General features: G+C 46.4%; 1 protein-coding gene across 2 annotated transcripts in view; it reads right to left on the reverse strand.

Annotated features, from left to right (window-relative positions):
- Positions 1-26,675, reverse strand: part of cstpp1 (centriolar satellite-associated tubulin polyglutamylase complex regulator 1) — a 327,290-nt gene that overhangs the window by 173,598 nt on the left and 127,017 nt on the right. The window contains exon 3 of one of the 2 annotated variants that reach the window (XM_072592676.1): positions 25,758-25,987. The exons of the other annotated variant lie outside the window; for it this stretch is intronic. Within the exon in view, the coding sequence (XP_072448777.1) occupies positions 25,758-25,765 (8 nt within the window). The 5' untranslated portion in view covers positions 25,766-25,987. The remainder of the gene's footprint in view (positions 1-25,757; positions 25,988-26,675) is intronic. 2 annotated transcript variants of the gene reach the window in all.

Raw genomic sequence — 26,675 nt, forward strand, 5'->3', positions numbered from 1 at the left:
ACATGAAGTTCAAAGTCCTTTTTTATCCAGCTTTATATTGATTTATTAAGAATAGTTAAACTTTGTAGTTTAACTTCAGTTAGCACAATTTCATATTGCAGACGGATTGAAAGAGAAAACAGAACCCATATCTGATATGTCCTTACTCTTCTCATTTTTATGACAAGAACCTTTTAATTCTTTGGTAAATCTTCTTAGGGCTGAATCTTATGATATCGTTGCTAAGTGTCAATTTGTCGCATTTCATTGAAGGTTTCTTTCCATGTTGCCTAGCAAGATTTCTCACCATATCATCTCAAACTCGCCTCATTAACCACCACCCACACCCCTACAGTGTCCCTCTAGGCCAATTCTACCACTCGCCATAGCCATAAGAGTTCACCGTTCACTGGATTCCCTGGAATGGACAGCCTGCAGTTGCACAACCACATGAGTCTGGGCATTTCAATACATTTCCTGACATTTAAAAGAAATTTGCACCCTGCTTCACAGACAGGGGCCTGGATGTTCTGGTTGATGGGAGGAGGGAGGTCCTCCTCTCCCTAGACCAGCAAAAGCAGCCATGGAATCAGATTCTGCCAGCTTGGGCCAAGATTGCCACCTGCATCAGGGAAGTCTCAAGTTTTTGGACCTACTGCCAAGGTCAGTGCAACCACTTTCTCTCTCCTCCTTCACATTCTCCCACTTCTATTCCTGCTACTGACCCATTCTCCCACCAATGCTAATGCTCTGCCACTGTAACTGTCCCATGCAACATCTTCCATCAATCTCTCCTCCACACTTCCTACACAATGAACCCTCCGTTCTCATGAGAACCCTTCTCATCCACCCGTGGCATCTCACCATCTGCACCAGCACTAACAGCTATGCCACCCATTTCCATATCACTCACTCCCACCCTTTATCTCATTCCAGGAGAAGATAGTTCAGGGAGAAGTGATGGCCTAGTGGTCTTATTGCAGGACTGTTAATCCAGAGATCCAGATAATGTTCTGGGGACATGCATTTGAATTCTGCTATGGCAGATGGTGGAATTTGAATTCAATAAATATCTAGAATTAAGAATCTAGTAATGACCATGAATCCATTGTTGATTGTTGGAAAACCCATCTGGTTCAATAATGTCCTCTAGGGTACGAAACTGCCATCCTTACCTCCTCTGGTCTACATGTGACTCCAGACCCATAGCAATGTGGTTCACTTTTAACTGCCTTATGGACAATTAGGGTTGGGCAATAAATGCTGGCCGAGCCAGCAACACCCTCGTCCTGTGAATGAATAAAGAAAAGAAAATAGGGCAAAAGGGGTCCTGTCAGGTGCTGGGCATTCTCAAAATTAGGCTCCTCACCTTCGATGAGGAAAGAACCCAGGCACTCACAGAAAAGTATGGGGACCTCTCCGGAAGGGATGTAAAGACATCTAAGCTGCCTGACAACCGAGTAAGTACCATTCTTCATTCCAATGCAACTATCATATTAATCCCACTGTCATAATCACACACAAACTATAACCATTGATCACTCTTTTATGTCTTGCAGATGCAAGTGCAATGTTCACTGCCAAGTTGGCGTTTCCACAAGAAAGGCTCTCCAAATCTCACAGCAGGTAAGTTCAGAGACCTCAGAGTAGACATTAGCAAGGCTGCTTCCTTTGCGCATACCCCAACCCATTCCCAACTTCAACTGCCACCATCTCATACCTCAACAGGACATCTAGCTAGGTTACTGTTGGGAACACAAGCTGGTGAGCACAGCACTCCCACATTTCTGCAATATTTCCTTCGATAAGGGACCCAAAACTATTCACAGTATTCCATCTGTGTTCTGATTAGTGCATTGCATAGTTTTAGAAAAACCTCTCTACATTTGCATTCAATTCCCTTTGAAATAAGAGCCAACAATGCATTTGCCTTTCTATTATCCGCTAAATTTATATTCTAGCTTTTTGTGATTCATTGCTGAAGACCCCCAAATCCCTCTGTGTTCTAGCTTTCTGCAGTCTTTCTCCATTTAAATAATACTCAACACCTATATTCTTCCTGCCAAATACATAACCTCACATTTCCACAGCTTATATTCCATCAGCCACTCAATCTTTGTTCTATAGCATTGAAAAAAATGCAAATTTATTTTAAATATTAAACTTATATGAACCACAATCAAAGTGAGGGTGTGGTCTCTGGGTCTGCATTGAAAATCAGTAGAAGCTCCACTTTATCTAATTTGAGGAGTCGCCATCAATTTTGAAGTATATTATTATCTGCAAAATACTGCAGCAGCCATAAAAACTGGCTTATAAATCATATCAGCTATTAAAAAAGTCTCACCCACATCCTTTAAGTGAACAACAGGGGATTGTTCACATTTGGCAGACATCTACCTCCAAGTTTACAAGTCATAAAGGTCTTTTATGTTCATATGAGAGATTTTTGAGTAATTGTTCAAGTTGTTTCTCCTGAGATTGCAAAACAGATGTTCTGAAGTTACCAAATATTGTTGAGATAAAAATTAACCTTGATTTGTGGCCATCGGGGAATTAACTATCCATTCCAAATTGCACTTGCCCATTGACCTCCCAATGGGCTTTTGCATGATAACATGATGTAATTAGAAATTGACAACAACTCAATGCCCTCTACAGGAGATCTGTGATCGATGAGAACACAGCTAACAGCAGTATCACCTAAATCACTCATTTTGAAGAATTCTTCACGAGCAGTGCAGAGTCAACCATGCACATATGATAAAATAAAGTGCAGGAAAGAAAGACAGAGAGATTCACGAAGCAAGAAAATATATGGTTTTATATCTCCAACTATAATTAAAATCTGAAAGAATGAGACTTCCAACTCACAAAACAGTTTTCACTCTGGGAGAGGCTATTTGCAAAAGATACGTTGATAACACTATCCAATATCCATCTACACTTGAATGGACAAACTTTAACTTGTAGCAAGAATTATGAAGACCTAGGGGATGAGTACATGCATTTTTTGTGTCCCACTGGAGAATTGTTCAGTGAAATGCTGTTGCAGCAACGTTTCTGAGCAGTACAACACAGACAGCAACCTCTCAGTTTCCAGTATTCAGGCTGTGCACATGTTGTCACCATGAGCTGTTGTCTAAACTACTCTTTAATCATGGTGCCTGAAATAACTGCACAGAGACCGGTATCCCATCACCAAGTGACCCTTTATTTAGATGTGCACAGTGTGCTGGCTATGAACAGCCAAATTGGATTCAGTCCCTGAAGTCAGGAGACTCTCTGAACCTCCTGTTTATTTTTTTTTTAATCTCTGACACTCCTGTTTGTTTTTTTTACCCTCACACTACCGCCTAACCGCGGTGGTGATTTTATTTTCCCCCAGCACCCATGTTGTGTGTGTGCAGGTGTGAGACACAGTGAAAGACACAAGGTGCACGAATCTTTATTCAAATTTACCTCCTGTGTATATGTGTCAGCTAGGGCTCCCTGATTTGCCCAGGTTAACGATCCCAATCAACAATCTCATAGTCAATAGGATCCACTTGGTTCCAATCACTACAGCACCCTAATGCCATTTTTATCATAAAATCTGGGTTCTTATGGTAAGCTTTGCTCAAACTGGTTAATAAGTGGGTTACAGCCAAGGTTGGTTTAAAACCTTACTGCTGATCAATGTTTTAATAATCTCTTGGACTTTAAGTATAAGAAAATTCTAGTTAACTAGAATTTATCCTAATTTCCTCACTCACCTTTACCCTCACAGTGCACAATATGGAAAGATGCACTTTACAGGGACATGTAAATGTGAACAATAGACCAAGAAATTTTGTAAATCTGTAAGCTTCAAAGACTTGATGAATTAAGAGAGAAAATTATTTGGTTGAAAATTACAGATGTTTTTGTGTAGTTTATTTTTGAACTGAGGAGTGGCAGATGGAGTTTAGATCAATGTGAGGTGTTGCATTTTGGTAAGGCAAATCAAGGGAGGACTTGTACGCTTAATGGTAAAGTTCTAGGAAGTGTTGCTGACAAAGAAACCTTGGAGTGCAGGTTCATAGGTCTTTGAAAGTGGAGTCACAGGTAGACAGGATAATGAAGAAGGCGTTTGGTATGCTTTCTTTATTAGTCAGTGCACTGAGTATAGGAGTTGGGAAGTAATGTTGCAACTGTACAGGACATTGGTTAGGCCCCCACTTTGGAATACTACATTCAATTCTAGTCTCCCTGCAATAGGAAGGATGTTGTGAAACTTGAAAGGGTTCAGAAAAGACTTATAAGGACGTTGCCGGGGTTGGAGGGTTTGACCTATAGGGAGAGGCTGAATAGACTTGGGCTATTTTCCCTGGAGGGTCGCAGGCTGAGGGAGGACTTTATAGAGGTTTATAAAATCATGAGGGGTATGGATAGGGTGAATATCCAAGGTCTTTTCCCCATGGTAGGGGAGTACAAAACTCGAGGCCGCAGGTTTAAGGTGAGAGGGGAAAGGTTTAACAGAAAGCCAAGGAGTAATGTTTTTAGGAAGTGGGTGGTATATGTATGGAATGCATGGAAGAAGTGGTGGAGGCTGGTACAATGGCATTTAAGAGGCATCTGGTGGGGTACATGAATAGGCAAGGTTTAGAGGGAAATGGGCAAAATGCTAGCAAATGGGACTAGATTGATTCAGGATATCTGGTCGGTGTGGACAAATTGGATTGTAGGGTCTTTTACCATGCTATACAACTCTATGATTAAATTGTGAATACTAACTAGTAACCACTGTGGCAAAAACTCAAGTAATGTGACAAAGAACAAAATAACTATTACTCAAGAGAATAATTAGTAAACTGGTGGCAAACTTGCAGTTTTTCACCGAAGAGCATTACTAAGCAGAGTTTAAATGCTTCCATGAAATCTTCTAAGGTTGGGCAAAATTATTAACGGTGTAAAAGAAACAGCTGTTTGTTTCCCTTGATCACACCGCATAAAATGAAGATATTTATAGATTGTAGTAGCACAGCAATGAGGCAGGCATCTTATTTAGGACTGATTTAATGCTATTAAGATATCATCTCTTGCACTGTTAAAAAAAACATAAATTCAGAGTGGAGCAGAAGATGTTTATGTCATTCTTGACACTGGTTGCAGAATGCCTAGAAAAACAGACAAAATACTCTGTAATAAAGAGACAAAATCCTTGCTGGAAATACAAAGTGGATCAGGCAGCATTTATGGCAAAATACAACAGATAAACATCTTAAATCTCTAAGTGGAATTGAAAAAAATCAGAGATTGAACAGGATTAAAGCAAGTACTTCCTGCTTTGTGACAAGGACACCAGACCTGGCAATTACCATATCCAAAGGAGAATCCAGCTGTTGCTTCTTAATTTCCAATGGCATTACCAATATTGAATTATCCACCATTAATATCCTGGGAGTTAGCGCTGACCAGAAACCAAAGCAGACCAGCCATATAAATTCTGTGCTACAAATCCAGATCAGAGGCTAGAAATTCTGTGGTGAGTAATACACCTCCTGACACCTGAATGCCAATATCTGCAAGACCCAATTCAGGAATGTGATGGAACACTCTTCACTTCCTGGATGAGTGCAGCTCCAACAACACTCGAGTGACTCAACATTATCCTGGAAAAATCAGCACATCGATTTGCATCACACCACTTCTTTAAACATTCACTTTCTTAATCACAGACTGGCAGTGGCCACAGTGGGTATCATCTACAAGATGTATTAAAGAAAGTCACTAAGGTTTCTTCAAGAGCAACTTCCTGACCCTCTAACTCTATCACAAAGGAGCACAAGGGGAAGAGATGAATGGGAATAGAACCATTTGTAAATCCTCCTCCAAACTACATAACATCCTGACTTGCATCTATTTCACCACTATTACTTCATGATCACTATTTCACCATTCGTTTACTGTCAGTGAGTCAAAATCCTGGAACTTCCTTCTGAGCAGCACTGTGTGCATCCCTACTCCCCAAAGACTGAAGTATTTCAAGAAGGCAAGTTACCTTCTCCAAGGTAGTTGGGAATGGACAATGCTGGCTCAATCAGTGATGGCCACATTCCTATTAATGCATATTAAAAAGACACATAAGGGAAATATGAAAATGGCAGATACAAACAATGGATACAAGAGACAATAGCTGATAGCCATGACATCTGGAGGGGGGGAGCTGTTTGAAGTGGCATTGACAGGGGTGAGTAAAAGTGAATAGCTCTGCTGGCCAAGAACAGAGACCAGAAACTCCTGTGCCTGCTCAGCCCACAACTTTCCAGGGCACAGAGCCTGCCATACCGGAGTGTGGCTCCTGAGTCACACTCAGTGATATGTAAGGTAGGACTGACCATCATAGAGTCAACCATTGTCTTAGAAAGAGCAGGAAAGATGAGGAGCAAAGAACAAAAGGGAAGATTTGTAACAGAGTGGGAGGCAAGAGAAACTGAATAACAATTGTGATGATAGTGTAAGGCGAAATGAGATGGGAGTGCGACAAAAGAGAGCATAGAGGAAGTGTGATTTAAAAATAGAATCATCATCAACAACTGTCATTCAACATGTTTGAGCAGAGATTAAGTTCTGATATTGCTGAAATCAGCATTGTGTCTGAAAGGCTATAAATTGTCTCATCAAAAGATGAGTTGCTGTTCTTTAAACTTACATTGAGCTTCAGTGGAGCAGTCTAAGAAACCTAACAGGGTGTGGAACCAGCACAGACAAATAGGTAGGCCATTTGCTTTTGTCAGAATATTCTGTTAATCGTTTTTCTAAAACCTTTAATGGGATGTGGAAGTTATTGGAAAGTTTGCAGGAAATTTGTTGACCGACTATACTTCTCTACTTGCCCCTGAACTGAGTAACTTGTGAAGTCATTTTAAAAGGCAGTTAAGAGTTAAGCACATTGGTATGGGTCTGGAGTCACATAGATTGTGAGTTCCCTGATTAGGACTGTTAATCTAATCCAATCAGGGAGCCCTGGTTGACGGATATTAACAGGAGTGTCAGAGATACTGACACACCGGTGCATCGCTCTGTATGAGGTTGTTCTGTATGAGGTCAAGAACTGTCCAAGTATAAATAAAGGGTGACTTGGTGATGGGACACCGGCCTATGTGGAGTTATTCCAGTGGCGATGAGAGTAAAGCATGACCCTGAAGAAAGACGCTCTCAACAGAATTAGGGTAAGCATTTCTTACATCCTGCCTTGCATTGGGAAGCTTGATTTGTTTGACCCTGCCATTGAGGACTGGGCCCAGTATCTGGAAACAATGTGTTTTTTTTTCCAGGAAAAAGGACATTGTAGCAGAAGAAAAATGAGTAATTCTCCTGATAACCTGCAGAGCTGCAGGGTTTTTTTCTGTCATTAGGAACCTAACTTTCTGTGAGGCATCAGATACTAAAACTTTTCAAGAACTGACTGACATAGTTAAGGAATATTATGACCCGAAGCCTCTAACTCTGAGATGCTACCATTTTTACGCGGCAATTTGAGAACCAGGGGAATCAGTATTGGTATTTATGACTAGCTTAAGACAACTGGCAGAAGACTGTGAATTTACTTTACCCCTTAATGAGATGCTGAGAGACCATCTGGTATTTGGGATTAATGATAGAACTATGCAAAAGGTCCTGCTAGGTGAAGCCCAACTGAACTTCAAATACGTGCTACAACTAGCTTTGTCATTGGAAAATGCAGCAAGTGGTACAAGCAAGTTGCAAGGTATTCTGATCGAAGTGGACACCCTCAACAGTCTGACTGAGCTTGGGGAGTACCTCTTGACTGCAGGCAATTGCATAGACTAAGTCAGGACGTTTCCCATCCACATCCCTCTCACAATCTCTCCAGTTTCAGACTTACCCAGGCTCAGAATCCAATGGATCATCCCTGATTGTGAACCACCACATCATTCTCTCTAGTCCTCTTCCTTATCAGATTCTAAATGGAACATTTTCTCTGTGATACCCTATAACTCTTTAACCAATTTAGTACACTACATGCATTGCTCACAATGTAGTCTCCTCTACACTCAAAACAGCATTGTAGGTTGTGTGAACACCTCACAGAAAACCATTTAGTCCGCAGAAGGTTGTTGCCTTGTAGAACTGTGTTGCCCCAGTGAGCAGTAAAGCCAGGTCATGAATATCTTTAACGCAGAGTTATATAAATATGATTGATAATGGAATCAAAGAGCGCTGGGGGAGAACAGGGATTAGAAATGAAATTAGAGTTGAGGACATATTCAGATGAGCCATAGTCTTGTCAAATTGGAGGAGCAGACTTGAAGGGTTAACCCCAGCTTCCAGCATGTCTGCTTGGATACAAGCCCAGCACCAAGCTTCTGATGGCTTGCTATATTAATTTTCCATCTTGATCTCACATGAATGCTATAGTGGGTGACGCTCTGGCCACTCTTCAATATTAACTCTTTCAGATCTCTCTCCAAGCATTTTTTTTCCTTTATAAATGTTTACCAATTGGTGCATGTAATTATTTTTATCACAACCACATCTCCCCCAAGTATCTCATTTGCAGTAATTCAGCCGATTTGAAGGTTTCGCAATTTTTCCAGGACACATTCACTTTGGACTTGGAAGAATCCTAGGTATTGGAGTTGAAGGTTGTCGAATCTGATCCTATTCTGACAGTGTAAAGTCTGTAGATCCCTTTTATTGAATTTCCTTTGTGAGAATTTTTTTATTCTTTCATGGGATATGGAATGGCTGGCTTGCTACCAACCCTAATGGCCTTTGAATACCATGTTAGAGGGCAGGTAAGAGATAACCACATTGCTGTAGTCTGGACGAACACATAGAACAGACAAGTTTTGGATGGAAGAAAGATTTCCTTCCTTAAAGGAAATTAAGGAACTAGATTTTATGACAACTGTCAATGGTTTCAAGATAAACATGACTGAGACTAGGTTTTTAGCTACATTTTTTATTAACTGAATTTAAATTCCACCAAGTGCTATGGCAAGATTTGAACCCTCACACCCAGAGGATTAACCTTGGCCTTTACTGGTCCAATAGCACCACCTCTCCTGTCTCTCCTATAACAGGCAGCTGAGTCAATCCAAGGGCATTTGCTGGTCAGTTTTCCCTTAACTCAAAGAATTCCAATGCCAGTGTCTTATAATGTGCCCACCTCACTGCTCCAAAAAGTCATGTAGTCCTTTATAATCAAAGTGTAGACCACACAATCCCAGCTTGATCTTCAAGCTGCAAAACATAAACAATTCTTCTGCTGCTTTTTAGCTGTATAGTAGTGTTCAACTTCCATTTTCCAATTTGTAGTTTTGAAGGAAAAATATGTAGTGCCTAACATAGGCAAAATGGAGGGGATACTATTGCAATGTCATTATGCCAACTGTTAACTTTGAATCTGAGATTGAGATCTGAGATGCAGTAAAGGACTTGGTTCCTACGAGGTTAAAATCTTATTAATGTGTTCCTGGCTCAGGAAATGTGGAGTTGTTACCTCACCAATCTGTGGAAGGTGTGTTTAGAGCGAGAAACAAAAAGAAGATAGTGATGGCTGCTGTCAGGAGTGTAAATGACTCTCTTCCTTTCCATGACACACTGCTGTTCCTATTCTCACTGGAAACTCATCTCCATAATCAATTAAGAGCACACAACCTTAACTGTCAGACCTTCAATTGGCTTCCCACCAGGGAGAGCTCCTATAACCAGTCTCCTTGGTGAAAATCTCATGCAAAATTTTTAAATAACATAATTTTGCTCAGTGACACTTTAATAGAATTATGATTTTTACAGGTTTGTACTGTCAAATGGAGCAGTTGATAAGATTATTGGCTACGTAAGGTGATGGGTTAAATATGCCAATATTTAGAGTCATGGAGATGTAGAGCACAGAAACAGACCCTTTGGTCCAATTTGTCCATGCCGACAGGATATCCCAACCCAATCCAGTCCCACCTGCCAGCACCCAGTCCATGTCCCTCCAAACCCTTCTTATTCATATACCCATCCAAATGCCTTTTAAATGTTGCAATTGTACCAGCCTCCACCACTTCTTCTGGAAGCTCATTCCATACACGTACCACCCTCTTTGTGAAAAAGTTGCCCTTTAAGTCTCTTTTATATCTTTCCCATCTCATCCTAAAACGATGCCCTCTAGTTCTGGACTCCCCCACCCCAGGGAAAAGACTTTGTCTATTTATCCTATCCATGACCTCATGATTTTATAAATCTCTATAAGGTCACCCCTCAGCCCCCGACACTCCAGGGAAAACAGCTCCAGCCGATTCAACCCTGGCAACATCCTTGTAAATCTTTTCTGAACCCTTTCAAGTTTCACAATGTTCTTCCAATAGGAAGGAGGCCAGAATTGCACGTAATATTCCAACAGTGGCCAAACCAATGTCCTTTACAGCCACAACATGACCTCCAATCTCCTGTACTCAATACTCTGAACAATAAAGGAAAGCATACCAAACGCCTTCTTCACTATCCTATCTACCTGCAACTCCACTTTCAAGAAGCTATGAGCCTGCACTCCAAAGTCTCTTTGTTCAGCAACACTCCCGAGGACCTTACCATTAAGGGTATATGTCTTGCCAAGATGTGCTTTCCCAAAATGCAGCACCTCGCATTTATCTGAATTAAACTCCATCTGCCACTCCTCAGCTCATTGGCCCATCTGGTCAAGATCCTGTTGTAATCTGAGGTAACCTTCCTCGCTGTCCACTACACCTCCAATTTTGGTGTCATCTGCAAACTTACTAACTATAACTTTTATGCTCATATCCAAATCATTTATATAAATGGAGAAAAGTAGTGGACGCAGCACCGATCATTGTGACACTCCACTGGTCACAGGCCTCCAGTCTGAAAAACAACCTTTGATGAGATGGTGATGCTGAAATTTTGGGTCAAATTGTATTGCAAGATGTTTTAAAAATGTAAATCTAACATGACAGTTGATATTTTCAAAAATATATTGGTTTAAACGCCCACCTGCACTGCTGCCAGTTATTTCAATGGAAATTATTCATTCAATCTCTCAAACTGGGAAGTAAACGATAAAGAATAGGTAATATAATACGGCTTAATTTGAAAATTAACCTCCTGTAGTTTTAATTTCTTGCCAAGGAAGGTGGGAACGTAATTAATCAAATATTTCCTGGAGAAACAAAGGACCTTGGTTGTTTTATTTTACAATTACTTATAATTCATATTTTTAGTTGCAATATTTTATTAATGCTTTTAAATTATTACTTTTTGCAAGCTGATTGTATGCTCACTAAACTCTACTATCAATCTATAAACAGGCAATTAAGTGACAATTTTACAAAATATTTGAGGCATATTTAATATATAATTAATAAGTCAAGGAAATGAAATGCATTTTTTATTGAAATGCAATAAAATGACATACACAATACACAAGCTCGAGACTACAAACTAAGGTAGAGTCTAAACCTGACAAAATCAACATCAGAGCTGGTGGCAGCAACTGAGAAATAGAATTAGTTTCAATTTTTTTATTTTCTTTTTCTTTGTTCCCCTTTGGAAAGCAGGCCATTTGGCACAACAAGTCCACACTGATCCTCCAAAGAGTAACACACCCAGATCCATTCCCCTACACCTGTTACTCTACGTTTCCCCTGACTAATGCACCTAGCCTACACATCCCTGAACACTACGAGCAATTTTAGCATGGCCAACTCACCTAACCTGCACATCTTTGGATTGTGGGAGGAAACTGGAGCACTGGGAGGAAACGCACACAGACATGGGGAGAATGTGCAAACTCCACACAAATAGTCACCCGAGGCTGGAAGCGAAGGCGGGTTCCTGGTGCTGTGAGGCAGCAGTGTTAACCATGCCACCCCAGAATTAGTTTGAATGTCACATATATTCAAATGAGTAATGAAAGGTTTACACATGTCACAGTATAGGGCCATTCTTAAGTACAAAGGTATCTTGGGACAGATAGTTAAGATCAAATTCTTAGGAAACAAAACACACTTTGAACAACATAGAACTAAATAGTCCAGCATTATAGGTTTATAGGAATAAATTTTAAAAAAGTAAAATGTTCTGGAAGTTAGTTTTTCCGAACCCCGTCCATGCCAGTACCTCGTCTCAAGGGTGACGTGCACCGTCTCACTGCTGCCTGCTCCTGACCCACCAGTGTAGGAGTTAGCCCACTTTAGGCACCATCTCTTCGCTGCTGGGCCCATTCCGCTGATACTGCTGAACCCACACTTGCCCCACAACCAAGCATCCCCGGCACCACTGCCAGGCCAAGCCAGGCTGCCTCCGGGCCACAAATCCCACTTCAGTTGCAGATATTTTTTTTAGATTAGATTACATTACAGTGTGGAAACAGGCCCTTCGGCCCAACAAGTCCACACCGCCCCGCCGAAGCGCAACCCACCCATACCCCTACATTTACTCCTTACCTAGCACCACGGGCAATTTAGCGTGGCCAATTTACCTGACCTGCACATTTTTGGACTGTGGGAGGAAACCGGCGCACCCGGAGGAAACCCACGCAGACACGGGGAGAATGTGCAAACTCCACACAGTCAGTCGCCTGAGGCGGGAATTGAACCCGGGTCTCTGGCGCTGTGAGGCAGCAGTGCCATCTTGAACACCCTGCTGCAATCGGGCTTCAACATCAAAAAAAAACTTCACTGCTGCTGTCACAGGCCCGAATGGAGAGAAAACACACTTCGCTGTCACCAGCCACCGATCAGTGAGAGAATGTCCTGACTGCTGCCTCCTATCACCGGGAGAAAGTCCTAACAGTGCTTCCTATCACCAGGAGAATGTCCTGGCTGCTGCTCCTATCACCGGGAGAATGTCCTGGCTGCTGCTCCTATCACCGGGAGAATGTCCTGGCAGTGCTTCCTATCACCAGGAGAATATTCTGGCTGTGCTTCCTATTACCGGGAGAATGCCCTGGCTGCTGCCTCCTATCACTGGGAGAATGTCCCGGCTCTGCTTCCTATCACCGGGAGAATGTCCTGGCTGTGCTTCCTATCACCAGGAGAATGTCCTGGCTGTGATTCCTATCACCGGGGGAATGCTCTGGCTGCTGCCTACTATCACCAGGAAAATGTCCTGAATGCTGACTCCTATCACCAGGAGAATGCCATGGCTGCTGCGTCCTATCACTGGGAGAATGTCCTGGCTCTGCTTCCTATCACCGGGAGAAGGTCCCAGCTGTGCTTCCTACCACCAGGAGAATGGCCTGGCTGTGCTTCCTATCACTGGGAGAATGTCCTGGCTGCTACCTCCTATCACCGGGACAATGTCCCGGCCACTGCCTCCTATCACTGGGAGAATGTCCTGGCTGTGCTTCCAATCACCAGGGGAAAGTCCTGGCAGTGCCGCCGATCACCGGGAGAATGCCCTGGCTGCTGCCTCCTAACACCAGGAGACTGTTCTGGCTCTGGTTCCTATCACCAGGAGAATATCCTGGCTGTGCTTCCTATCACCAGGAGAATGCCAACGCCCCTGCCCCCTATCACCGGGAGAATGTTCTGGCTGTGCTTCCTATCACCGGTAGAATGTCCTGGCCGTGCTTCCAGTCACCCGGAGAATGTCCTGGCTGTGCTTCCTATCACCAGAAGAATGTCCTGGCTGTGCTTCCTTTCACAAGGGAATGTCCTGGCTGCAGCCTCCAATCACTGGGAGAATGTCTTGGCTGTGCTTCCTATCACTGGGAGAATGTTCTAGCTGCTGTCTACTAGCACGAGGAGAATGTTCTGGCTCCAGCCCCCCATTACCGGGAAAATGTCGTGGCTGTGCTTCCTATCACCAGGAGAATGTACTGGCAGTGCTTCCTATCACCGGGAGAATGTCCTGGCAGTGCCTCCTATCACCAGGAGAATGTCCTAGCTGCTGCCTCCTATCACCAGGAAAATGTCCCAGCTGCTGCCTACTATCACTGGGATAATGTCCTGGCTGTGCTTCCTATCACCAGGAGAATGTCCTGGCTGTGCTTCCTATCACCAGGAGAATGTCCTGGCTCTGCTTCCCAACACCAGGAGAATGTCCTGGCTGCTGCCTCCTATCACCAGGAAAATGTCCTGGTTCCTGACTCCTACCACCAGGAGAATGTCCTGTCTGCTGCTGCCTATCACCGGAAGAATGTCCTGGCTGTGCTTCCAATCACCGGGAGAAAGTCCTGGCAGTGCTTCCTATCACCGGGAGAATGTCCTCGCTGTGATTCCTATCACCGGGAGAATGTCCTGGCTGCTGCCTCCTATCACCGGGAGAATGTCCTGGCTCTGCTTCCTATCACCAGGAGAATGTCCTGGCTGCTGCCTCCTATCACCGGGAGAAAGTCCTGGCTGTGCATCCAATCACTGGGAAAAAGTCCTGGCAGTGCTTCCTATCACCAGGAGAATGCCCTGGCTGTGCTTCCTATCACCAGGACAATGTCCTGGCTGCTGCCTCCTATCACCGGAGGAATACCCTGGCTGTGCTTCCTATCACCAGGACAATGTCCTGCCTGCTGCCTCCTATCACCGGAGGAATACCCTGGCTGTGCTTACTATCACCAGGACAATGTCCTGGCTGCTGCCTCCTATAACCGGGATAATGTCCTAGCTGTGCTTCCTATCACCGGGAGAATGTCTTCGCTGTGCTTCCAATCACCAGGAGAATGTCCTGGCCGCTGTTTCCTATCACCGGGAGAAAGTCCTGGCAGTGCTTCCTATCACCAGGAGAATGTCCTGGCAGTGCTTCCTATCACCAGGAGAATGTCCTGGCTGTGCTTCCTATCACCGGGAGAATGTCCTGGCCTCTGCCTCCTCTCACCGGGAGAATGTCCTGGCTGTGCTTCCTATCACCGGGAGAATGTGCTGGCAGTGCTTCCTATCACCGGGAGAATGTCCTGGCCACTGCTTCCTATCACCGGGAGAATGTCCTAGCTGCTGCCTACTATCACCAGGATAATGTCCTGACTGCTGCCTACTATCACCGGAAGAATGTCCTGGCTGTGCTTCCAATCACTGGGAAAAAGTCCTGGCAGTGCTTCCTATAATCGGGAGAATGTCCTGGCAGTGCTTCTTATCACCAGGAGAACGTCCTGGCACTGCTTCCTATTACCGGGAGAATGTCCTCACTGTGCTTCCTATCACCAGGAGAATGTCCTGGCTGCTGCCTCCTATCACCGGGAGAATGTCCTGGCTGTGCTTCCTATTACTGGTAGAATGTCCTGGTCGCTGCAGCCTATCACCAGGAGAGTGTCCTGGCTGTGCTTCCGATCACTGGGAAAAAGTCCTGGCAGTGCTTCCTATTACCAGGAGAATGTTCTGGCTGTCCTTCCAATCACCGGGAGAAAGTCCTGGCTCTGCTTCCTATCACCGGGAGAATGTCCTGGCTCTGCTTCCTATCACCGGGAGATTGTCCTGGCTCTGCTTCCTATCACCAGGAGAATGTCCTGGCTGTGCTTCCTATCACCAGGAGAATGTCCTGGCTGCTGCCTCCGATCACCGGGAGAATGTCCTGGCTCTGCTTCCCAACACCAGGAGAATGTCCTGGCTGCTGCCTCCGATCACCGGGAGAATGTCCTGGCTCTGCTTCCCAACACCAGGAGAATGTCCTGGCTGTGCTTTCAAACACCAGGAGAATGTCCTGGCTGTGTTTCCTATCACCGGGAGAATGTCATCCCTGTGCTTCCTGTCACCAGGACAATTTCCTGGCTGCTGCCTCCTATCACCGGAAGAATGCCCTGGCTGTGCTTCCTATCACTGGGGGAATGTCCTGGCTGTGCTTCCTATCATCGGGAGAATGTCCTGGCTGCTGCTTCCTATCACCGGGAGAATGTCTTGGCTGTGCTTCATATCACCGGGAGAATGTCCTGGCTGCTGCCTCCGATCACCGGGAGAATGTCCTGGCTGTGCTTCCTATCACCAGGAGAATGTCCTGACTGCTGCCTACTATCACCAGGAGAATGTCCTGGCTCTGCTTCCCAACACCAGGAGAATGTCCTGGCCGCTGACTCCCATCACCGGGAGAATGTCCTGGCTGTGCTTCCTATCACCAGGAGAATGTCCTGACTGCTGCCTACTATCACCAGGAGAATGTCCTGGCTCTGCTTCCCAACACCAGGAGAATGTCCTGGCCGCTGACTCCCATCACCGGGAGAATTACCTGGCTATGCTTCCTATCACCAGGAGAATGTCCTGGCTGTGCTTTCTAACACCAGGAGAATGTCCTGGCTGTGCTTCCTATCACCGGGAGAATGTCATCCCTGTGCTTCCTGTCACCAGGACAATTTCCTGGCTGCTGCCTCCTATCACCGGAAGAATGCCCTGGCTGTGCTTCCTATCACTGGGAGAATGTCCTGGCTGTGCTTCCTATCACCGGGAGAATGTCCTGGCTGCTGCCTTCTATCACCGGGAGAATGTCCTGGCTGTGCTTCATATCACCGGGAGAATGTCCTGGCTGCTGCCTCCGATCACCGGGAGAATGTCCTGGCTGTGCTTCCTATCACCTGGAGAATGTCCTGACTGCTGCCTACTATCACCAGGAGAATGTCCTGGCTCTGCTTCCCAACACCAGGAGAATGTCCTGGCCGCTGACTCCCATCACCGGGAGAATTACCTGGCTATGCTTCCTATCAGTGGGAGAATGTCCTGTCTGAGCTTCTTATCAGCAGGAGAATGTCCTGGTTGTGCTTCCCATCACTGGGTGAATGTCCTGGTTGTGCTTCCCATCACTGGGAGAATGTCCTGGCTGTGCTTCCTATCACTGGGAGAATGTCCTGGCTGAGCTTCCTATCAGCAGGAGAATGTCCTGGCTGTGCTTCCTATCACCGGGAGAATGTCCTGGCTGCTGCCTCCTATCACCGGGATAACTTCCTAGCTGTGCTTCCCATCACCGGGAGAATGTCCTGGCTGCTGCCTCCTATCACCGGGACAAAGTCCTGGCTGTGCATCCAATCACTGGGAAAAAGTCCTGGAAGTGCTTCCTATTACCAGGAGAATGTCCTGGCTGTGCTTACTATGACCGGGAGAATGTCCTGGCTGCTGCCTCCTATCACCGGGTGAAAGTCCTGGCAGCGCTCCTATAATCGGGAGAATGTCCTCGCTGTGCTTCCTATCACCGGGAGAATGTCCTGGCCGCTGCCTCCTATCACCGTGAGAATGTCCTGGCTGTGCTTTCTATTACTGGAAGAATGTCCTGGCTGCTGCCTCCTATCACCGGGTGAAAGTCCTGGCAGCGCTCCTATAATCGGGAGAATGTCCTCGCTGTGCTTCCTATCACCGGGAGAATGTCCTGGCCGCTGCCTCCTATCACCGTGAGAATGTCCTGGCTGTGCTTTCTATTACTGGAAGAATGTCCTGGTTGCTGCAGCCTATCACCGGGAGAATGTCCTGGCTGTACTTCCTATCACCGGGAGAATGTCCTGGCTGTGCTTCCTATCACCAGGAGAATGTCTTGGCTGTTTCCTATCACCGTGAGAATGTCCTGGCTGTGCTTTCTATTACTGGAAGAATGTCCTGGCTCTGCTTCCTATCACCGGGAGAATATCCTGACTGTGCTTCCTATCACCGTGAGAATGTCCTGGCTGTGCTTCCTACCAGTGGGAGAATGTCCTGGCTGCTGCCTCCTATCACCGGGAGAATATCCTGACTGTGCTTCCTATCACCGTGAGAATGTCCTGGCTGTGCTTCCTATCATCAGGAGAATATCCTGGCTGTGCTTCCTACTATCACCGGGAGAATGTCCTGGCTGTGCTTCCTATCACCGGGAGAATGCCCTGGCTGTGCTTCCTATCACCGGGAGAATGCCCTGGCTGTGCTTCCTATCACCGGGAGAATGTCCTGGCTGTGCTTCCTACCAGTGGGAGAATGTCCTGGCTGCTGCCTCCGATCACCGGGAGAATGTCCTGGCTGTGCTTCCTATCACCGCGAGAATGTCCTGGCTGTGCTTCCTATCACCAGGAGAATGTCCTGGCCGCTGTTTCCTATCACCGGGAGAAAGTCCTGGCAGTGCTTCCTATCGCCGGGAGAATGCCCTGGCTACTGCATCCTATCACTGGAAGAATGTCCTGGCCGCTGCCTCCTATCACCGGGAGAATTTCCTGGCTGTGCTTCCTATCACCGGTAGAATGTCCTGGCCACTGCTTCCTATCACCGGGAGAATGTCCTAGCTGTTGCCTCCTATCACCAGGAAAATGTCCCAGCTGCTGCCTACTATCACCGGGATAATGTCCTGGCTGTGCTTCCTATTACCGGGAGAATGTTCTAGCTGCTGTGTACTAGCACCAGGAGAATGTTCTGGCTGCAGCCTCCCATTACCGAGAGAATGTCCTGGCTGTGCTTCCTATTACTGGTAGAATGTCCTGGTCGCTGCCTCCTATCACCGGGAGAATGTCCTGGCTTTGCTTCCTATCACCAGGAGAATGTCCTGGCTGTGCTTCCTATTACTGGTAGAATGTCCTGGTCGCTGCCTCCTATCACCAGGAGAATGTCCTGGCTTTGCTTCCTATCACTGGTAGAATGTCCTGGCCACTGCCTCCTATCACCGGGAGAATGTCCTAGCTGCTGCCTCCTATCACCAGGAAAATGTCCCAGCTGCTGCCTACTATCACCGGGATAATGTCCTGGCTGTGCTTCCGATCACCGGAAAAATGTCCTCGCTGTGCTTCCTATCACCAGAAGAATGTCCTGACTGCTGGCTACTGTCACCAGGAGAATGCCCTGGGTCTGCTTCCCAACACCAGGAGAATGTCCTGGCTGATCTTCCTATCACCAGGAAAATGTCCCAGCTGCTGCCTCCCATCACCGGGAGAATGACCTGGCTGTACTTCCTATCACCGGGAGAATGCCCTGGCCGCTGCCTACTATCACCGGGAGAATGTCCTTCCCCCTGTCTCCCATCACTGAGAGAATGTCCTGGCTGTGCTTCCTACTATCACCAGGAGAATGTCCTGGCTGCCGCCAACGATCACCGGGAGAATGCCCTGGCTGTGCTTTCTAACACCAGGAGAATGTCCTGGCTGTGCTTCCTATCACCGGAAGAATGCACTGGCTGTGCTTCCTTTCACCAGGAGAATGTCCTCGCTGTGCTTCCTATCGATGGGAGAATGTCCTGGCTGACTTTCCTATCAGCAGGAGAATGTCTTGGCTGTACTTCGTAACACCGGGAGAATGTCCTGGCTCTGCTTCCTATCACCGGGAGAATATCCTGACTGTGCTTCCTATCATTGGGAGAATGTCCTGGCTGTGCTTACTAACACCAGGAGAATGTCCTGGCTGTGCTTCCTATCACCGGGAGAATGTCCTGGCTGTGCTTACTAACACCAGGAGAATGTCCTGGCCGCTACCTCCTATCACCGGGAGAATGTCCTGGCTGTGCTTTCTATCACCAGGAGAAGGTCTGGCAGTGCTTCCTATCATTGGGAGAATGTCCTGGCTGTGCTTCCTATCACCGGGAGAATGTCCTGGCTGTGCTTCCTATCACCGGGAGAATGTCCTGGCTGTGCTTCCTATCACCGGGAGAATGTCCTGGCCACTGCCTCCTATCACCGGGAGAATGTCCTGGCTGTGCTTCCTATCACTGGGAGAATGTCCTCGCTGCTGACTCCCATCGCCGGGAGAATGTCCTGGCTGCTGCCTATCACAGGAAGAATGCCCTGGCGGTGCTTCCAATCACCGGGAAAAAGTCCTGGCAATGCTCCCTATCACCGGGAGAATGTCCTGGCAATGCTTCTTATCACCGGGAGAAAGTCCTGGCTATGCTTCCAATCACTGGGAAAAAGTCCTGGCAGTGCTTCCTATAATCGAGAGAATGCCCTGGCTGTGCTTCCTATCACCGGGAGAATGTCCTGGCTGTGCTTCCTATCACTGGTAGAACGTCCTGGTCGCTGCAGCCTATCACCAGGAGAATGTCCTGGCTGTGCTTCCTATCACCGTTAGAAAGTCATGGCTCTGCTTCCTATCACCGGGAGAATATCCTGACTGTGTTTCCTATCACGAGGAGAATGTCCTGGCTGTGCTTCCTATCACCGGGAGAATGTCCTTGCCCCTGACTCCCATCACTGGGAGAATATCCTGGCTGTGCTTCCTACTATCACCGGGAGAATGTCCTGGCTGTGAGTCCTAGCACCAGGAGAATGTCCTGGCTGTGCTTCCTATCACCGGGAGAATGTCCTGGCTGCTGCCTCCTATCACCGGGAGAATGTCCTGGCTGTGCTTCCTATCACCGGGAGAATGTCCTGGCTGTGCCTTCTATCACCAGGAGAATGCCCTGGCTGCTGCCTCCTATCACCAGGAGAATGCCCTGGCTGTTCTTCCTATCACCGGGAGAATGTCCTGGCTGTGCCTTCTATCACCAGGAGAATGCCCTGGCTGCTGCCTCCTATCACCAGGAGAATGCCCTGGCTGCTGCCTCCTATCACCAGGAGAATGTCCTGGCTGTGCTTCCTATCACCGGGAGAATGTCCTGGCTGCTGCCTCCTATCACCGGGAGAATGTCCTGGCTGTGCTTCCTATCACCGGGAGAATGTCCTGGCTGTGCCTTCTATCACCAGGAGAATGCCCTGGCTGCTGCCTCCTATCACCAGGAGAATGCCCTGGCTGTGCTTCCTATCACCGGTAGAATTTCTTGGCTGCTGCCCCCTATCACCGGGAGAATGTCCTGGCTGCAGCTTCCTATCCCCGGGAATGTCCTGGCTGCAGCTTCCTATCCCCGGGAGAATGTCCTGGCTCTGCTTCCTATCGCCAGCAGAATGTCCTGGCTGTTGCCACCTATCACCGGGTGAAGGCACATCCGAGATCTGCATGTGGCCCTCTGTCACTGCCACGCAGGTGCTGCCAACCAACCCGTCTCAGAAAAGAGGAGAATAAAGACCAAACGAAAACGAAACTAAAGCGAAAGTAAAGAGCAGAAGCAAAAGTAAAACAAAGAAGGGAAGAGATCGGACTGGATGTGCCCCGGGTAAAAGCCTATTCCTGTGCTTACATCTCTCATCGAAACTGAGAAATTGAGTCGTGCTGCTTCAACATCAGCCTCTTTCACTTCCACGGCCTTTGAAACATGAATCAAGCAAGCTCCTGGCTCCCTTGTGGATAGAGGACCTCCTTCCTCTTGTCTAAGCACTACACCAAGACTTCTCGCACTGTTTCAGAGAACCTCCCAGCACCATCTGAGGGGTCCTTCCCAGCACGAAGCTATTTTTAGACTGACTTACAACTTCTGCAGCAGTCAAACAGCACCCCCACGTTCAGAGAGTTTTGCAGTAGTGCAGGCTAGCTTGACTTTATGCTACCTCCTCATGATTTTGCACTTCCTCGTCAGTAACGGGAAGCACTCAACAGAAGTCTACAGCTGGCTGCATCATGGAATCATGTAAACAAGCAGGTAGCACAAAGCTTGCTGATGCACAAGTACCAGATTTGTAATCCTGTACGTCCACCAGGATTCACTGGAAAGGTGTAAGAGCCTAGAATTTGCTCTGCAGATAATCACAACCTTTCACTGTAACGGAAGACAGCTTACCTTTGTTTTGTTCGTTCCTTTGACAATGAATCGTGTCCCTTGCCTGACTCATTTCTTCCACATTAATTGGATGTTGCTAAATGCAGCAACATTTTCCATTCCTCTATATTTATTTATTTAAGATTGATGATTACAATATTTTGATAGAATAAACACATACACTTCAATGCAAATGTGTCCCTTATAAGAATGCAACCATTACAAAAACAAATCAAGCATGTTAATGACCCTAAAGGAGAAACAGGAAAAACATTGAAGAAACATGGCAGCATCTGTGGAGAGAGAAGCACAGTCAACTGTACAGCAACTTCAGTTCTGCAGAAGAGTCATACTGGACTCAAACCATTAACTCTGTTTCTCTCTACAGCAAGAGTTTCTCCAGCATTCTTTCTGTTTGTTTCAGATTTCTGCCCCATTTTATTTCTATTATATTACTGCTTGTTAATTTTTTGTTTAGTTGATTATTTAAATGATTTGGTGGTGGATTATTTTTCAAAAGCAAAGATGAGCCTTGGAGGGGTCTTGTGGCACAGTGGTTGTGCTACAGGTCAGTAGGTCCGGGTTCAAGTCCTTCAGAGGTGCGATATAACATCTGAATAGGTTGCTTAAATATATCTGCAATAGCTGAGTTCTGCATCACATAAAATGTGCAATTTGGCAAATGGGTGATTATGGTGGCTCAGTGGTTAGCACTGCAGCCTCACAGTGCCAGGGACCTGAGTTCAATTCCAGCCTCGGGTGATTGTCTGTGTGTAGTTTGCACGTTCTCCCTGTGTCTCAATGGGTTCCCTCTGGGTGCTCCGGTTTCCTCCCACAGTCCAAGGATGTGCAGGTTAGGTGAATTGGCCATTCTAAATTGCCCATAGTGTTCAGGATGTGTAAGTTGGCTGCATTAGTCAGGGGTAAATATAGGGTAGGGGAATGGGTCTGGTTGGATTACTCTTCGGAGGGTCATTGTGAACTTGTTGGGTCGAAGGGCCTGTTTCCACACTGTAGAGATGCTGTTTTCTGTCTACTCTCTGAAGTCATTGTTCGATTTAAAACAAAAAAAAACCCCTGAGGTTTGGAGTCATACAGCATGGAAACAGACCATTCAGTCCAACTAATCCACACCAACCTGTTCCCAAATTAAACCAGTCCCACCTGCCTGCGTTTAGCCCATATCCCTCCAAACTGTTCCTAGTCATGCACTTATCCATATGTCTTTTATGGATAGGGGAATGGGTCTGGGTGGATTACTCTTCGGAGGGTCAGTGTGGACTTGTTGGGCTAAAGGGCCTGTTTCCACACTGTAGGGAATCTAATTTAAACATGCTAGAGACAAGCAGGCAGAATGCGGGCTGAAGTACATTTTCCCCCCTAACATTGTTTGGTTTAACTCTTACTTTTCTTTTGTTTCATTTTTGATGCATTGCCCTGGCCAGCAATGCTTGCTAACTTTCTTTTGTTTCATTACTTAATTGATTAATTTGGAGTTTCTCAAGAACTGTGCCACAGAGGTAGCATCCTTATCTCTGAGCCAGCAAACATGTCCCAACTGCTCCAGGTGTGTGCCCTAACATATCTGAATAGGTTGATTAAAAAAAGATTCTGGATTAGTGGTGCTGGAAGAGCACAGCAGTTCAGGCAGCATCCAACGAGCAGCGAAATCGACGTTTCGGGCAAAAGCCCTTCATCAGGAATAAAGGCAGTGAGCCTGAAGCGTGGAGAGATAAGCTAGAGGAGGGTGGGGGTGGGGAGAGAGTAGCATAGAGTATAATGGGTGAGTGAATGGGAGGAGATGAAGGTGATAGGTCAGTGAGGACAGGGTGGAGTGGAGAGGTGGAAAAGGAGATAGGCAGGTCAGACAAGTCCGGACAAGTCAAGGAGACAGTGCTGAATTGGAAGTTTGAAACTAGGATGAGGTGGTGGAAGGGGAAATGAGGAAGCTGTTGAAGTCCACATTGATGCCCTGGGGTTGAAGTGTTCCGAGGCGGAAGATGAGGCGTTCTTCCTCCAGGCGTCTGGTGGTGAGGGAGCGGCGGTGAAGGAGACCCAGGACCTCCATGTCCTCGGCAGAGTGGGAGGGGGAGTTGAAATGTTGGGCCACGGGGTGGTTTGGTTGATTGGTGCGGGTGTCTCGGAGATGTTCCCTAAAGCGCTCTGCTAGGAGGCGCCCAGTCTCCCCAATGTAGAGGAGACCACATTGGGAGCAACGGATACAATAAATGATATTAGTGGATGTGCAGGTAAAACTTTGATGGATATAGAAGGCTCCTTTAGGGCCATGGATAGAGGTGAGGGAGGAGGTGTGGGCGCAGATTTTACAGTTCCTGCGGTGTTAGGGGAAAGTGCCAGAATGGTAGGGTGGGTCGTAGGGGGGTGTGGACCTGACCAGGTAGTCACGGAGGAAATGGTCTTTGCGGAAGGCGGAAAGGGATGGGGAGGGAAATATCTCCCTGTTGGTGGGGTCTTTTTGGAGGTGGCGGAAATGTCGGCGGATGATTTGGTTTATGCGAAGGTTTGTAGGGTGGAAGGTGAGCACCAGGGGCGTTCTGTCCTTGTTACGGTTGGAGGGGTGGGATCTGAGGTCGGAGGTGCGGGATGTGGACGAGATGCATTGGAGGGCATCTTTAACCACGTGGGAAGGGAAATTGCGGTCTCTAAAGAAGGAGGCCATCTGGTGTGTTCTATGGTGGAACTGGTCCTCCTGGGAGCAGATACGGCGGAGGCAGAGAAATTGGGAAAACGGGATGGCATTTTTGCAAGAGATAGGGTGGGAAGAGGTGTAATCCAGGTAGCTGTGGGAGTCGGTGGGTTTGTAAAAAATATCAGTGTCAAGTCGGTCGTCACTAATAGAGATGGAGAGGTCCAGGAAGGGGAGGGAGGTGTCAGAGATGGCCCAGGTAAATTTAAGGTCAGGGTGGAATGTGTTGGTGAAGTTGATGAATTGCTCAACCTCCTCGCGGGAGCACGAGGTGACGCCAATGCAGTCATCAATGTAGCAGAGGAAGAAGTGGGGAGTGGTGCCGGTGTAATTACGGAAGATCAACTGTTCTACATAGCCAACAAAGAGGGTGGTGTCTCGAACGTATGTGGGGAGTTTCTGGACTAGGGGGGATAGGACAGTGTCATCACAGCTTCCAACCTCATAGTCCGGGAACCCCGCACTGCCCGGTTCTACCTCCTTCCCAAGATCCACAAGCCTGACCACCCTGGCCGACCCATTGTCTCAGCATGCTCCTGCCCCACTGAACTCATCTCTACCTACCTCGACACTGTCCTATCCCCCCTAGTCCAGAAACTCCCCACATACGTTCGAGACACCACCCACGCCTCCACCTCCTCCAAGACTTCCGTTTCCCCGGCCCCCAACGCCTCATCTTCACCATGGATATCCAATCCCTCTATACCTCCATCCGCCATGACCAGGGCCTCCAAGCCATCCCTGGCAGGACCTGTGGACAGAAATCAGAGCTAACGTTTTGGGTCCACTAACCCCTCCTCCAAACTTCACAAATGCTGCCAGATTTTTTCGAGCAACTTCTGTTTTTGCTTATAATTTTTTTCAAAATTCGACAACCAGACAAATTTGGTGGTGGGTCTTTTATAAAAACAAGTTGAGTTCTGCCAGAAGGTCCAGGTTCAGGTTCCACAGAGAGGTCATAACATTGACTCTATGTCTGAAGATTTTGATGAAAAATATCCAAGAACTGTGTTCTGTCTTTACCTTTCAGCCAGATCATCCAGGTTCAAGTCTCAACTGCTCCAGGCATGTTGCCATTACGCATCTGAACAGGTTGTTTAAAAATATCGAGTGCTGAGTTCTTGAAGACTTTTGTGGAACAATGATTGTATCCCAACCTCTGGGTCAGTCCTTTCTAGACTTCTTATTTTAAAAGGAGTTCCTGCACCAGAGAGGCTGGGGTTCATACCTCCCCCTCAAACATTGTTTTGATTAAATCCCCTCCCATTCTTTCCCTCTTTCCTGAAATTTTTTTGTTATAGCTACAGTGATTGTACTTTGTTAATTGAGGTGTTTAACTGCTGATGGGTCGATTTTCCAAAAGAGCTGATTTCTAGTGATTTGTAAATTTGCTGGTGGATTCCTTTATAAAATAAAGAGCTGAATTATTCTCCAGTGGGTAGTTGGTTCCTGCAAAGGGAAAGGGTCCAGAAGAGAAAGGTGAAAACCTATGTTTGTACTATACCATAAATTTTGCAATAAAACCTTTGTAAACACCTGCCTAATTTGTCACAAAAATATCAGTGTATAAAACAACATCCATTGCTGCTACCTGTGCATTGATGGTGGAAGAAGTGGATGTTTGTGGTGCCATTTGAGCAGGCTGCTTTGTCTTGGATGGTGTCAAGCTTCTTGAGTGTTGTTGGAGCTGGACCCATTCAGGCAAGTGGGGAGTATTCCAAGACACTCGTGACTTGTGCCATATAGATGGTGGTGCATTAATTTGCAGGATAATTGCGGACAATACATGGATAGTGAACTTTAAAATTTATCTTTCATCATCTACAGCATAAAATTTGGAACAAAAACAGAAAATGTGTAAAATGGTCAACACGTCTGGCAGCATCTGTGGGGATAGAGAGAGATAGGGTTAATGTTCCATCTTGAAAACAACTTCCTCAGAACTGAAAAAAGGCAGAAATGCTGCGGATTTTATACTTGTAAAAACAGGAATGGGGAAGGACAAAGAGAAGCTCTGAGAGAGGGTCAAGGGTGGGACAGATTAAAAGGCAATGATGTAATGGAACAAAAGCAAAGGAAGCATAGTTTCAAAAACAAGACATTGGTCCAGAGTGAGTGTCAATGGCAGCCTAATGAAAAGCTGCATCTGACAATAAAAGCATGAGAAACAAGGTTAAGATCTGCACTTGGCAAAAAAGACCATCAAACTGCAGAACAGAGTTCACAGTCTGAAGTTGTTCAATTTAATGTTAAATCCAGAAGGTTGTAAAGTCTCTTAATCAGAAGATGAGGTGCCATTTCTCAAGTTTGTGCATGAGCTTCGCTGGAACAATGCCGTGGGCTGATGTCAGAACACTGGGGAAAGCTCTTGTTCAAATACTGACATGGGATCAGAAATAACTCCACAGAGGCCAGTATCCTGTCACCAAGTCACCGTTTATTTACACTTGGAGAGTCCATGACACTGATCAGTTCTCTCAGAGCTAGCTCTCGAAGTGAACAGAACCTC

Source organism: Chiloscyllium punctatum, chromosome 22, assembly GCF_047496795.1.
Source record: "Chiloscyllium punctatum isolate Juve2018m chromosome 22, sChiPun1.3, whole genome shotgun sequence".
Classification (NCBI taxonomy): domain Eukaryota; kingdom Metazoa; phylum Chordata; class Chondrichthyes; order Orectolobiformes; family Hemiscylliidae; genus Chiloscyllium; species Chiloscyllium punctatum.